The following is a 10,619-nucleotide window of genomic DNA, read 5'->3' on the forward strand; positions in this document are numbered from 1 at the left end:
AGTTACAGCATCTGCTATGCGGGAGGCCTTGCTGAACTAGGTCACCTGACTGTGAATAAAACAGGTCAGGTTTCTCAGAGGCACCGATAACATAAGTCAGTGTTGTCTAAAACACTGCATTCTATTAAAAATCCAGGGTGTTTTACCATCAGTGTTATCCTTGTTTGACCTTCTGACAAACTGCAAAAGTTTCACTATAAACTATTTGGAGTGAAGTAACCCTTAAAGTAGCAGTCACATTTAGTCACTTTGGTCAAAGTTTTATTGTATACTTTACTGCAGTAGTAATGTGTTGTGATTATAAAACAAGTTAGAACTGTGATTGATTCAGAAATGTGTTGTTGTTTGTTTGTTTTAAAATAACAGACAAGCTGTTGTGTAAATCAAGATGTTTAAGATCCGGAAAACCAAAGATGTAGAGCCAACTGCTCCAGGGCAGGGTGAGAAAACGACAATTTAATTTCTCAATGTTGGAAATCCTTCAATATGTACTTAATCGTTCAATATTGATCATCATCAAAACATATCCAGGTTTGAATCTGAATCAAAATACGTAAAATTACATACACACATACAGAGACACTTATTAGTGTGGAATAATGTAACCTAAATGAGGTTGATTTGCATATCATTAAGAAGTTGCATGCAGACCCATCACAGAAACGTCACCAGTTACTTTTTTTTTGTCATCCATTCCAGTGAATATTAAGAGGAAGTCAAGGGTACCCGGGGTTATGATTACCCAACATGTGGAGGAAATACCTGAGGGAATGAGCACTCCAGATTTCACCCGTAAACCCATCGCCCTGACGATTCAAGAAGGTATGCTACGATGCTAGTAGCCCTCATGGTGTGGTTTCTCTAAAGCTAATCATCAACAGTTATACTCACATGTGTTTACTGTCTTCTCTTTAGGAAAATTTGCTTTTTTCAAAGCAATAGTTGTTGGAAGGCCAGCTCCAACTGTGACTTGGATGAGAAATAATGGAGAAATTTCTGATCCAGATAGATATAAAGTCGTCTATGACCCAAATTCTGGTGAACACCAGCTACAGGTGAGACTCTTTAGACGTACTTGTATGTTAAAGATCAAATGATCATTCAAATAACTCAGAATCAAACTAAAAAGTTATGGACAAATAAATCAGTCAAAATGACAGTAACCCATGAAAATAATGACTGTTGCTCATTCCCATATATCATGTACGTATAGATGCCTGATGTATCGGTGGATCAAGCTGACACCTATAAATGCTTTGCCAGAAATGAATATGGGAAAGCTGTTGTCACCGTTGTCCTCAACGTTATTGAAGGTGCCTAGATTCACTCTGTACATTATTGCTAGCATGAACAGAATAAAACTTTAAACATGTACTACTGTACATGTCTAAATGATGCTTTTTTTCTCGTTTCAGTTGGGTATAAAAAGTGTAAAGCGATGCAACAATCCAGAACTGGTAAACTAGCCTCTCCTTTTTATTGAAGTATAAGTGCAAATGAATTGGGAAAAGGGAGTGTTTTCTATTTCTTCACTCTCTCATGCTAGAAAGTGTGCAATGGTGATTGTAATTTGCATTTTAACAGACACAACTGTAAATTGATTTTGTTGCCTTGCATGTGAAAAAATAAAACTTACAAAGAAGGAAAATGGGGGGCGTCTCAGTAGCCTGGCAGTCTATTCTGTTGCCTACCAACACGGGGATCGCTGGTTCGAATCCCCGTGTTACCTCCGGCTTGGTTGGGCATCCCTACAGACACAACTGGCCATGTCTGCGGGTGGGAAGCCGGATGTGGGTATGTGTCCTAGTTGCTGCACTAGCGCCTCCTCTGGTCGGTTGGGGCGCCTGTTCAGGGGGGAGGGGAAACTGAGGGGAATAGCGTGATCCTCCCACGTGTTATTTATGTCCCCCTGGCGAAACTCCTCACTGTCAGGTGAAAAGAAGCGGCTGGCGACTCCACATGTATCGGAGGAGACGTGGTAGTCTGCAGCCCTCCCCGGACTGGCAGAGGGGGTGGAGCAGCGACCGGGATGGCTCGGAAGAGTGGGGTAATTGGGCAAATACAATTGGGCAGGAAAAAGGGGGGGGGAAATAAGAAAATAAAATAAAAAAGGAAAGTGTAAAGATGTATTTATCATTCAAGAGCAACATATGAATGTTTCACTGAAAAACAGTATTAACTGCATGGATGTTTTACTGTAGCTATCCGACAGACACCAGAAGATTTCAAAAAGGCTTTGAAAAATAAGTAAGTACTTGTAAGCACCATGTTTTATGTCATGTCATGTATGACTTGAATAACTGTATTACTTGACTTCAGTTACAGAACAAATCCATCATCAAGCAGAATGGGAAACAAAGAGTTGAGCATATTAACTTCTGAAATGAAATTATCCAACTGGTTCTCTATGTTGAAGGGTTGAAATTGAACCCAAAGAGGAGAAGAAAGAAGGAGAAATCGATGAACGTTTTTGGGAACTCTTAATGAGTGCAGATAAGAAGGATTATGAGAGTATTTGTGCCCAATATGGAGTCACTGATTTCCGTTGGATGCTGAAAAAACTGAACGAGAAAAAGAAAGAGAGGGAGGAAGAGCAAGCCAAGGTACTTGTTTCAATCTCCACTAAACATACATTTAAGTCAAATACATGTCATAAGACATAATTAAATGAAATGTTTTTTTCTGAGAAAAACAGCAATATGAACATTATTATTATTATGATGTTCTAATTCCATTTAGGTTGTTGAAAAACTATCCAGCCTTAAGTCTATAGAATTGAAACCCTGTGGAGCTGCAGAGTTTGAACTAGAACTGTCACAAGATCCAACCAGCAAAATCTTCATATATAAGGTGAGCAGGAAAATATTATATATTCAAACAATACACTTTAAGTGTTTAAAATGACATTATAAATTATCTAAAGGATAGCAAACACACACGTGCACACACACGCGTGCACACACACACGCGCGCACACACACACACACACACTTATTTTGCATATTCTGCATGTTTCAAAACAGGATGGAGTTATGACTCCCTTTACTGCCGACACAGAGGTTAAACATGGACTGAGGCAGGTAGGAAAGAAGTTTGGCTTCAGCAATGCTGAGGATGCTGGACTGTATCTAATAGAAATCGATGGAGTGAAGATCTTCTCAACTGACATCAAAAGTAAGCTAAAGCATCAATTCTATATGCACACCTCAGCATACCTTGATGCTGGCTAATACTCCAAATATCTTTAAACTACTTTTCAGCAGAGAAGATAATGATTAAACAAAGTATTATTGTTCCAACAGTTCCAAATATAGATTTCTTGGTCAAGATTCAAGAGGTGAATGCATTGGAGAGAGAGGATGCTGTGTTTGAGTGTGTCCTCTCACATCCCATGGCAAAGATTCAGTGGACAGGAAAAAATATCACACTGGAGCAAGGGGACAAATATGACATCACCGTGTCGGAGGATATGTTGATTCACACACTGGTGGTGAAAGACTGCCTGCAGTTAGACAAAGGAATTTACTCCGCTGTGGCTGGACTTAAATCCTGCAGTGCCTGGCTTGTAGTGGAAGGTATGAGTTCGCTGTGGTAACAAAGTTACAGAAAATTGCATAAACCTGTAGAAACATTGAATTAAGTCAGACTGAAATCATTAATTGGACTTAATTGCATGTTTTAAAACATTGATAACACCATGATAAAACATTCAGCAATTTTTTTTTATTTTCAAGTGACATATATATGTATGTGTGTGTGTGTGTGTATAAACACCTTTATCCATAACTGTTGTCACTGTCTCAAAAATTGTGAAGGAGTGCTCTAGACTTTGTTAATATTCATGAGCTGAAAATTATAAGTATTGTTAGAAAACATGACCGTTTCAATTTTGGTCTGACTTTGTGGTGGTGCCCAACTGACTCACACACCTTCAACCTGACAAGGGAGGACTAATAAGTGAAATCAGCTCTTGTAGCATTGGGTGGAAAGAAAATCTGCATACACACAGCCGTCCATAGCGCATAGTTGGGCACAACTAGTAATTGTAAGACACACTGAAAAAAAATCTCAACAACTTGATCCAGTATCAATATCTTGTTAAAGAAATAAAATATACATTTTGAGCTGTTCTTGTTTTTTTTGGTTTTTTTTTTAACTAGCTGACAATGATCCAAACATGCTTGGTAAGAAGAAAACCCGGAGAACCACTCAAGCTGGTGGCGGAGGATCCGATCTGTTGAAGATTGCCCAGGAGCAGCAGGCTAAACTGCAGATGGAAAGAGATGAGATGATTGCAAAGGCAAAGGCAGAAGCAGAAGCGGCTGCTGCAGCGGCTGCTGCTGCTGCTGCAGAGGCCGCAGCAGCTGAGGCTGCAGCGTCTGCGAAGGCCACAGCGACTAATGCTGCAGCTTCTGGGGGGGGCGCAGCTAAGGGTGCGGCTTCTGCGAAGGCTGCAGCTGCATCAAAAGCAGCCAGACCTGCATCAAAAGCAGCCAAACCTGCTGTGACTGGAGACACAGGGAAGAACTTAAAGCCTAGTGGCGGGCCTGACTCACAAGCAGAAACCCAGCCAGAAGCAGGACCCCAGCATGACCAGGTGGAGGAAAAAAAGAGCGAGGCAATGCCCACTGATGAACAAGCAAATGAGGATGAAGAAGAGGCTCTGGTTGAGCAGAAGAAAAAAAGAGTGAGAACAGGCCCGCTGGTACCAGATACAATCATTGGTGAGATAGATCATTCCACGATAACTCATTTCTGAGTACTTCTGAGTATTGTTGTGGTCCGATAGCTATGGTCCCTATGAACAAAAATGCCATCTTGTCTTTAGACCCAGGGGTATACTTCACCTGTGGACTGTCAGATGTAACTGCTGTGATTGGTACTGAAGCTGAACTTGTCTGCAAGTTGAGTAGTGAGGATTGTAGTGGAGTCTGGTACAAAGACGGGAAAGAGGTGAGGGACATATCATAGTGTGGACAGAATGAATATGGTTATTCTACCTACAACAGTATAAGGATGTGTGTGTGTGTGTGTGTGTGTGTGTGTATTTCAGATAACATCAACAGAGGATGTCTGTATTGTAAAAGATGGAGCATTCCATAAAGTACTTATCAAAAACTGCAAAGAAGAAGATACTGGGAAGTACAGATTTGAAGCTGATGGACGCAAGACAGAGGCAATGGTAACTGTTGAAGGTAATGCAATCTCGTTTAAGATGGAATAGATTAACTCAAGCATAACAGGAGTTTGAACTGTATCTATAAACATGGGGTAACACTTTATTTTAGGGGGTAGGAAATTACCTAGTAATAAGGTGGTAATCATCATGTAATTTCTTAGAAATTAGGTTGAAATTACCTTGTAATTTGCTAGTAATAAGGTGGCAGTTTTTACAGGTAATTTTAAAGCTAACCCTAACCCTAGCCTAAATTACAAGGTAACTTCAACCTTATTTCTAAGAAATGATGTGATAATTACCACCTTATTACTAGGAAATTACTAGGTAATTTCTGACCCCCTAAAATAAAGTGTAACCAAACATGGATATTAAATGTACAGTATATATATATGGGAAGTACTGTGTAATCTTAATTCCTTTCTTTTCTTTATTACTTCAGACCCACCAAGACTCAACACTGATGACCTAAGTGAATTCTCAAAGCCTCTCATCATCAAAGTTGGCCAAAATGCAGCCTTCAAGTTATCCTTTGTGGGTCGGGAACCAATGAAGGTCCAATGGTACAATGAGGGCGAGGAACTGTTGGATGACACAAATATCAAAATTGAGAAGTCTTCTTCACACAGCCGCCTTCTTCTCACCAAATGCCAACGCAAAGCCACGGGAGAGATAAAGATTAAAATTAAAAATGAATGTGGAACAACTGAGGCCCTCTCCCAGCTAATTGTTTTGGGTATCTGAAATTATATGAATACAATATTTTTTTTTTGTTAATGTTAGGTTAAAATATTAAACAATGATATTAAGCATAACATCACTGTATGTAGCATACTAACTGCTCCCTATTCTTGTGTTTGATCTTAGATAAACCGACCCCACCACAAGGCCCCGTGGATATCATTGAAAGTTCTGCAAATTGCATTGATTTTAAATGGAGGCCTCCAAAGGATGCTGGTGGCTGTCCTATTACCAACTATATCCTGGAGCGCCAGCAAATTGGTAGAAATAGCTGGAAGAAACTGGGAAAGATTGGTCCAGACTCAAAGTACAGGGATGTGGATGTGGATCACGGAAGAAAATACTGCTACCATATCAGGGCTGAAACTGAGCAAGGGATCAGTGAAATGATAGAGACTGATGACATTCAAGCTGGCACAAAAGGTGAGTCTTCTTGTTTATTTACCTATTTTTGGATTGAACTATCTCTAATAAAAAGAGCTTGCGAGGTTGGAGTGTGTAAAGGAAAAAAAAAAAGAACCGTTAGGACATTTCTATTTTATTATCTGCTAGCATACCCCGGACCCCCAACAGCACTAAAAATTGAAAGTGCCTTTAAGGACTGCATCAATATCACTTGGTGTGCTCCTTCCAACACGGGAGGAACAAACATTTTGGGATACAACGTGGAGAAACGCAAGAATGGCAGCAATCTGTGGAGTCCTGTCAACTCACCTGATGAGCCCATCAGGGGTAGGACTTTTTAGTATTATTAAGTTTATTTTGTCGGCATTTATTTGATAAACTCCAGACTTGAAACTAACATTTACAACAGATCTCAAAGCAACACAATTTATGTATGTCTATTTAATATGGGCACGGTTTCTTGTTTGTGATTTATTTTCTATTTATTCAGTTTCAAATCGATTAAAAAAGTTGAGACAGTATTGTTTGATCATGACAATATCCTTTTATCATAACAACAGAAAAGAAGTACGCAGTGAAAGATGTGGTTGAGGGGATGGAGTATGAGTTTCGGGTTGCTGCTGTCAACATCTCTGGTGTCGGAGAGCCAAGTGCACCTTCAGAATTTGTTATCGCTAGAGATCCAAAGAGTGAGTTTTGGGTGGAATATGACAGGATTTTTATATCATTTCAGGACTTTATACCATAAAGATTAAACAAAATCTCTGTGATTTGTTTACTCTTTCAGAGCCGCCCGGTAAGGTTATTGACTTAAAGGTAACAGACTCCACTTACACGACTTTGTCATTATCATGGACCAAACCCAAAGAGGAGGAAGGGGTCCAAGATGAAGCCAAGGGATATTTTGTGGAGCTCAGATCAGCAGAAACACCAGAGTGGGGTCGTTGTAATACAAATGCTATCATAATGACCTCTTACACTATTATGGGACTAAAGTCAATGGCCATGTACTGGGTAAGAGTAGTTGCCACCAATGAGGGTGGAGATGGTGAACCTCAAGAACTGGAAAACTACATTATTGCAATGCCGCCTCCAGGTGAGTCCACATATATCAGTTCACTATTGTCAATGGTCAAAATACATTTACCCTTTTTTCCCTCATCAGTTTCCTGTAATTTCCTCATCAACGCTCCACATTGTTTACAGTGAGACCTAAATTCACTGACCGCAAAATGAAGAGCTTCATGGTAACGAGAGCGGGGAACTCGACACGAGTCACCATCAACTTTGAGGTTTGGTATAATAATCAACAAACATCTTCATGCCAAGTTAAATTTCCCCTCTCTCTCCTTCCCTGCATAAAATGTGTTGCTTTGAGATCTATTGCAAATGTTAGGGACCACAGTATTGTTAATCAAGTAAAGGTTATTTAAAGGGAAAATACACCGATTTTCAGCCTTATTTCTGTCTATCTGTGACAGGGATAGCATATGAAAACTCCTGCATTTGTTCCTGATCATTTCTGCCTCTCTGGGGAGGCAGTGAAACTGAGTTTTTTCTGGCCGCCGAGTGAAGTATCGTGACCGGAAAAACTACAGCCTAGTAGGGTTTCTAATACTCTACTCTAAACACAATGTTCAAAAAACACATTCTCATTCTTTCGGCTAAGCTACATTTCCAATGGTGGAAAAGACGTCCCACAACGCTAGCGCAGAAGACTTTATGGACAATGTTACAGAAGCTTACGCGCAATGCATTCTGGTATGTGTAGGTGCTATGGGAAAGATTCTGAACAGGGGAACGACAATGTCTTCGTTGGCATCGTATGCAGTGAAGATTTTATTGCTTCAATCGACTAGATCACTCATCAGTACCGATTACACATAATGGATTACTATAATAATAGATTATATTTATTACCCAAAGCACTTCACAGTGAAAGGGGGGAACTCACCTCAACCACCACCAAAGTGTACAGCAGCCATTTTATGTCAGAACACTCACCACACATCAGCTTGAGGTGGAGAGGGAGGAAAACATTGAGCCAATTATACGGGGGGATGCTTAGATTACATGCACAAAACCACATGCACAAAATTCCTTTAATGACACGTATTTGTATAACCTCCAGAAAAGACAAAGTGTAAACCAAGGTCTTACCATTGAACATCCTATTTTCTGGCAGGCTTCCCCGATACCAACCATAACATGGCTTAAGGATGACATGCCAGTGTCCAAGCGTGTGACAGTGAGCAATGCAGACACATCGTCACAGCTCCTCATCCCTTCTTCAGAGCGGTCTGACACAGGGATCTATACAATCCTTGTGAAGAACCTTGTTGGCCAGGAGACCTTTAGTGTTGAGATCAGAGTAACAGGTGAGTTAGTGAACAAACAAATAATCAAACAAATAAACTTATGTATAAAAACTTAAACCTTTACCAAGGCTGTAAGAAATTGTGGCCGTACTTGATACTATTAAGAATGCTTAGAGATACCTATTAATGCCTACTTAGAAAACTTCTTAGATGCCCCAAACACAGTTTTGTTTCCGGTGTAAGAGTTAATATAAACAGACAAGAATGCCAACAAAATGAATCTTGTGGCTTTATCTATCTAAAAAGTATTGTGAAACCAAAGTGGAAATTATGAACTGACAGACAACAGTTTGTGAATCCAGAGTCAAGAGAGCCTATACTCTTTCCCTATCCATTTCAAAGTTAAATTCTGGGGTTTAAACATGTTGAACGAGGCCTAGCAATATTTTTAATCTGTTTATAGATGATCCCAAGTCTCCAGGCCCTGTGGAGCTGGAGGAGAACGTACCCGGAACAGTGACAGTCTCTTGGGCTCCATCCTCAGATGAGAAGAGAGATGACAGACTGCACTACATGGTTACCAAGCATGACTCTGTCAAACGCACTTGGCAAACTGTGGCTGACCATCTCTTCAACAATAAGTTTACTGCCATCAATATCATGCCAGGAAGAGAGTATCGCTTCCGCGTCTATGCCAAAAATGACATGGGGATTTCCAAGCCCTCCGAGTCACCAGTCTGGGAAGTAGACAAGAAGAGAGGCACGTTTATAAATATGTGTGTTCTTTGAATACATGGGAAATAAAACAACAATAACAGCATTTTGATGCTAATATTGCTTGCAAAGTCTTACAGTGCTCGTCTTGAGGAAAGTATATCATGGAGGAATGATATAAAAGACTAAAGGTCTTACCATTAGTTTTTTGTATATCATAAGAGGAGTGCAGACGATATCCATTCATTCATTCATTGTTTTTGAAAAATAAAATGTCCATGTTTTTATTTTTTTCTCTCATCCATCCAGAAAAATTCAGGCTGAATTTGAGTACTGCCAAGGATTGCAGCTTTGAGACACCACCATCTTTCTCAGTCCCACTGAAAATGCACACTAGCCCTGAAAGCTATGAGTGCTACATGACTTGCGCTGTAAAAGGAAACCCCAAACCTCATGTTACCTGGTACCGAAATAACATCAGCCTTAACACCAACACCAATTACTACATCACCAATACCTGTGGAGTCTGCTCCTTGGTGATACTGAGAGTTGGGTCCAAGGATAACGGAGAGTATATGGTCACTGCAGAAAACTCTCTGGGCAGAGTGGAGTGCTCAACGAAACTAACTGTTCAAGGTAAACCCCCAGTACAGCTATTGATACAGAGGTGGACTAGTGTGCCAAGTGCAGGTAATCTAAAATGTTGTGTTCTTGTTGATTTAACAGCTTCATCTCACCGCTTTGGCTATAAGTTAAAATGTTTTTTCCTCTTCTTCTCCCTCGTTCTCTTTCAGATTAAGGACATGCTTGGGACTTCACTAAAGACACCTATTAAGATTTAGACTATTTGTGTAGATAGAAAAACAGAAGAGAGACAGACAGATACATGCATACATACATACATATATACATACATACTTATTAGGTATGCATTTTTATTGGAAGTAGACAAAGCACTTTGACAAGACACACATGATTTAAATTCAGTGATGTGCAATTTCAATAAAGAGTTGTTTTTGATTTGTGATTGCTACTGCTTATATCCTTTGATGTTTCTCTAGGATTGGCAATTTGCTAATTATACTGTGGTTAATACATGATAAAAATGTAATGCAATATCATGCAATACACTTTTACTTCAGAGTGCACTTCACAGTATGTTTAATTATTGATACTCATCTCATACTAAATGTACAGTAAATAAATTGCATATACCCGAAAACATTGCTCTGATGATCTGCTTTCTCTTGCCTTTACTAAGGCTG

The 10,619-nt window shown here is 39.8% G+C and overlaps 1 protein-coding gene across 1 annotated transcript; it reads left to right on the forward strand.

Moving 5' to 3' along the window:
- Positions 1-388: 388 nt before the first annotated feature.
- Positions 389-10,153, forward strand: igfn1.3 (immunoglobulin like and fibronectin type III domain containing 1, tandem duplicate 3). Its single transcript, XM_056301231.1, has 23 exons — positions 389-440; positions 700-822; positions 916-1,055; positions 1,214-1,313; positions 1,416-1,457; positions 2,202-2,247; positions 2,417-2,603; positions 2,740-2,850; positions 3,024-3,174; positions 3,303-3,575; positions 4,161-4,724; positions 4,829-4,953; positions 5,054-5,195; positions 5,619-5,912; positions 6,044-6,340; positions 6,470-6,649; positions 6,883-7,011; positions 7,110-7,418; positions 7,529-7,614; positions 8,508-8,700; positions 9,104-9,400; positions 9,664-9,990; positions 10,149-10,153. Exons 1-23 carry the CDS (start codon positions 389-391, stop codon positions 10,151-10,153), a joined length of 4,173 nt encoding a protein of 1,390 aa, XP_056157206.1.
- Positions 10,154-10,619: the final 466 nt, after the last annotated feature.

This window comes from Lampris incognitus, chromosome 2 (genome assembly GCF_029633865.1).
Source record: "Lampris incognitus isolate fLamInc1 chromosome 2, fLamInc1.hap2, whole genome shotgun sequence".
Classification (NCBI taxonomy): domain Eukaryota; kingdom Metazoa; phylum Chordata; class Actinopteri; order Lampriformes; family Lampridae; genus Lampris; species Lampris incognitus.

Excerpts from the sequence above, each read along its gene's own strand:
- igfn1.3 (XM_056301231.1), top strand. The coding sequence starts at position 389 with ATGTTTAAGATCCGGAAAACCAAAGATGTAGAGCCAACTGCTCCAGGG. Across the intron at positions 3,175-3,302 it reads CTTCTCAACTGACATCAAAA|TTCCAAATATAGATTTCTTG; the intron begins GTAAGCTAAAGC and ends TTGTTCCAACAG. Across the intron at positions 5,196-5,618 it reads GGCAATGGTAACTGTTGAAG|ACCCACCAAGACTCAACACT; the intron begins GTAATGCAATCT and ends TTATTACTTCAG.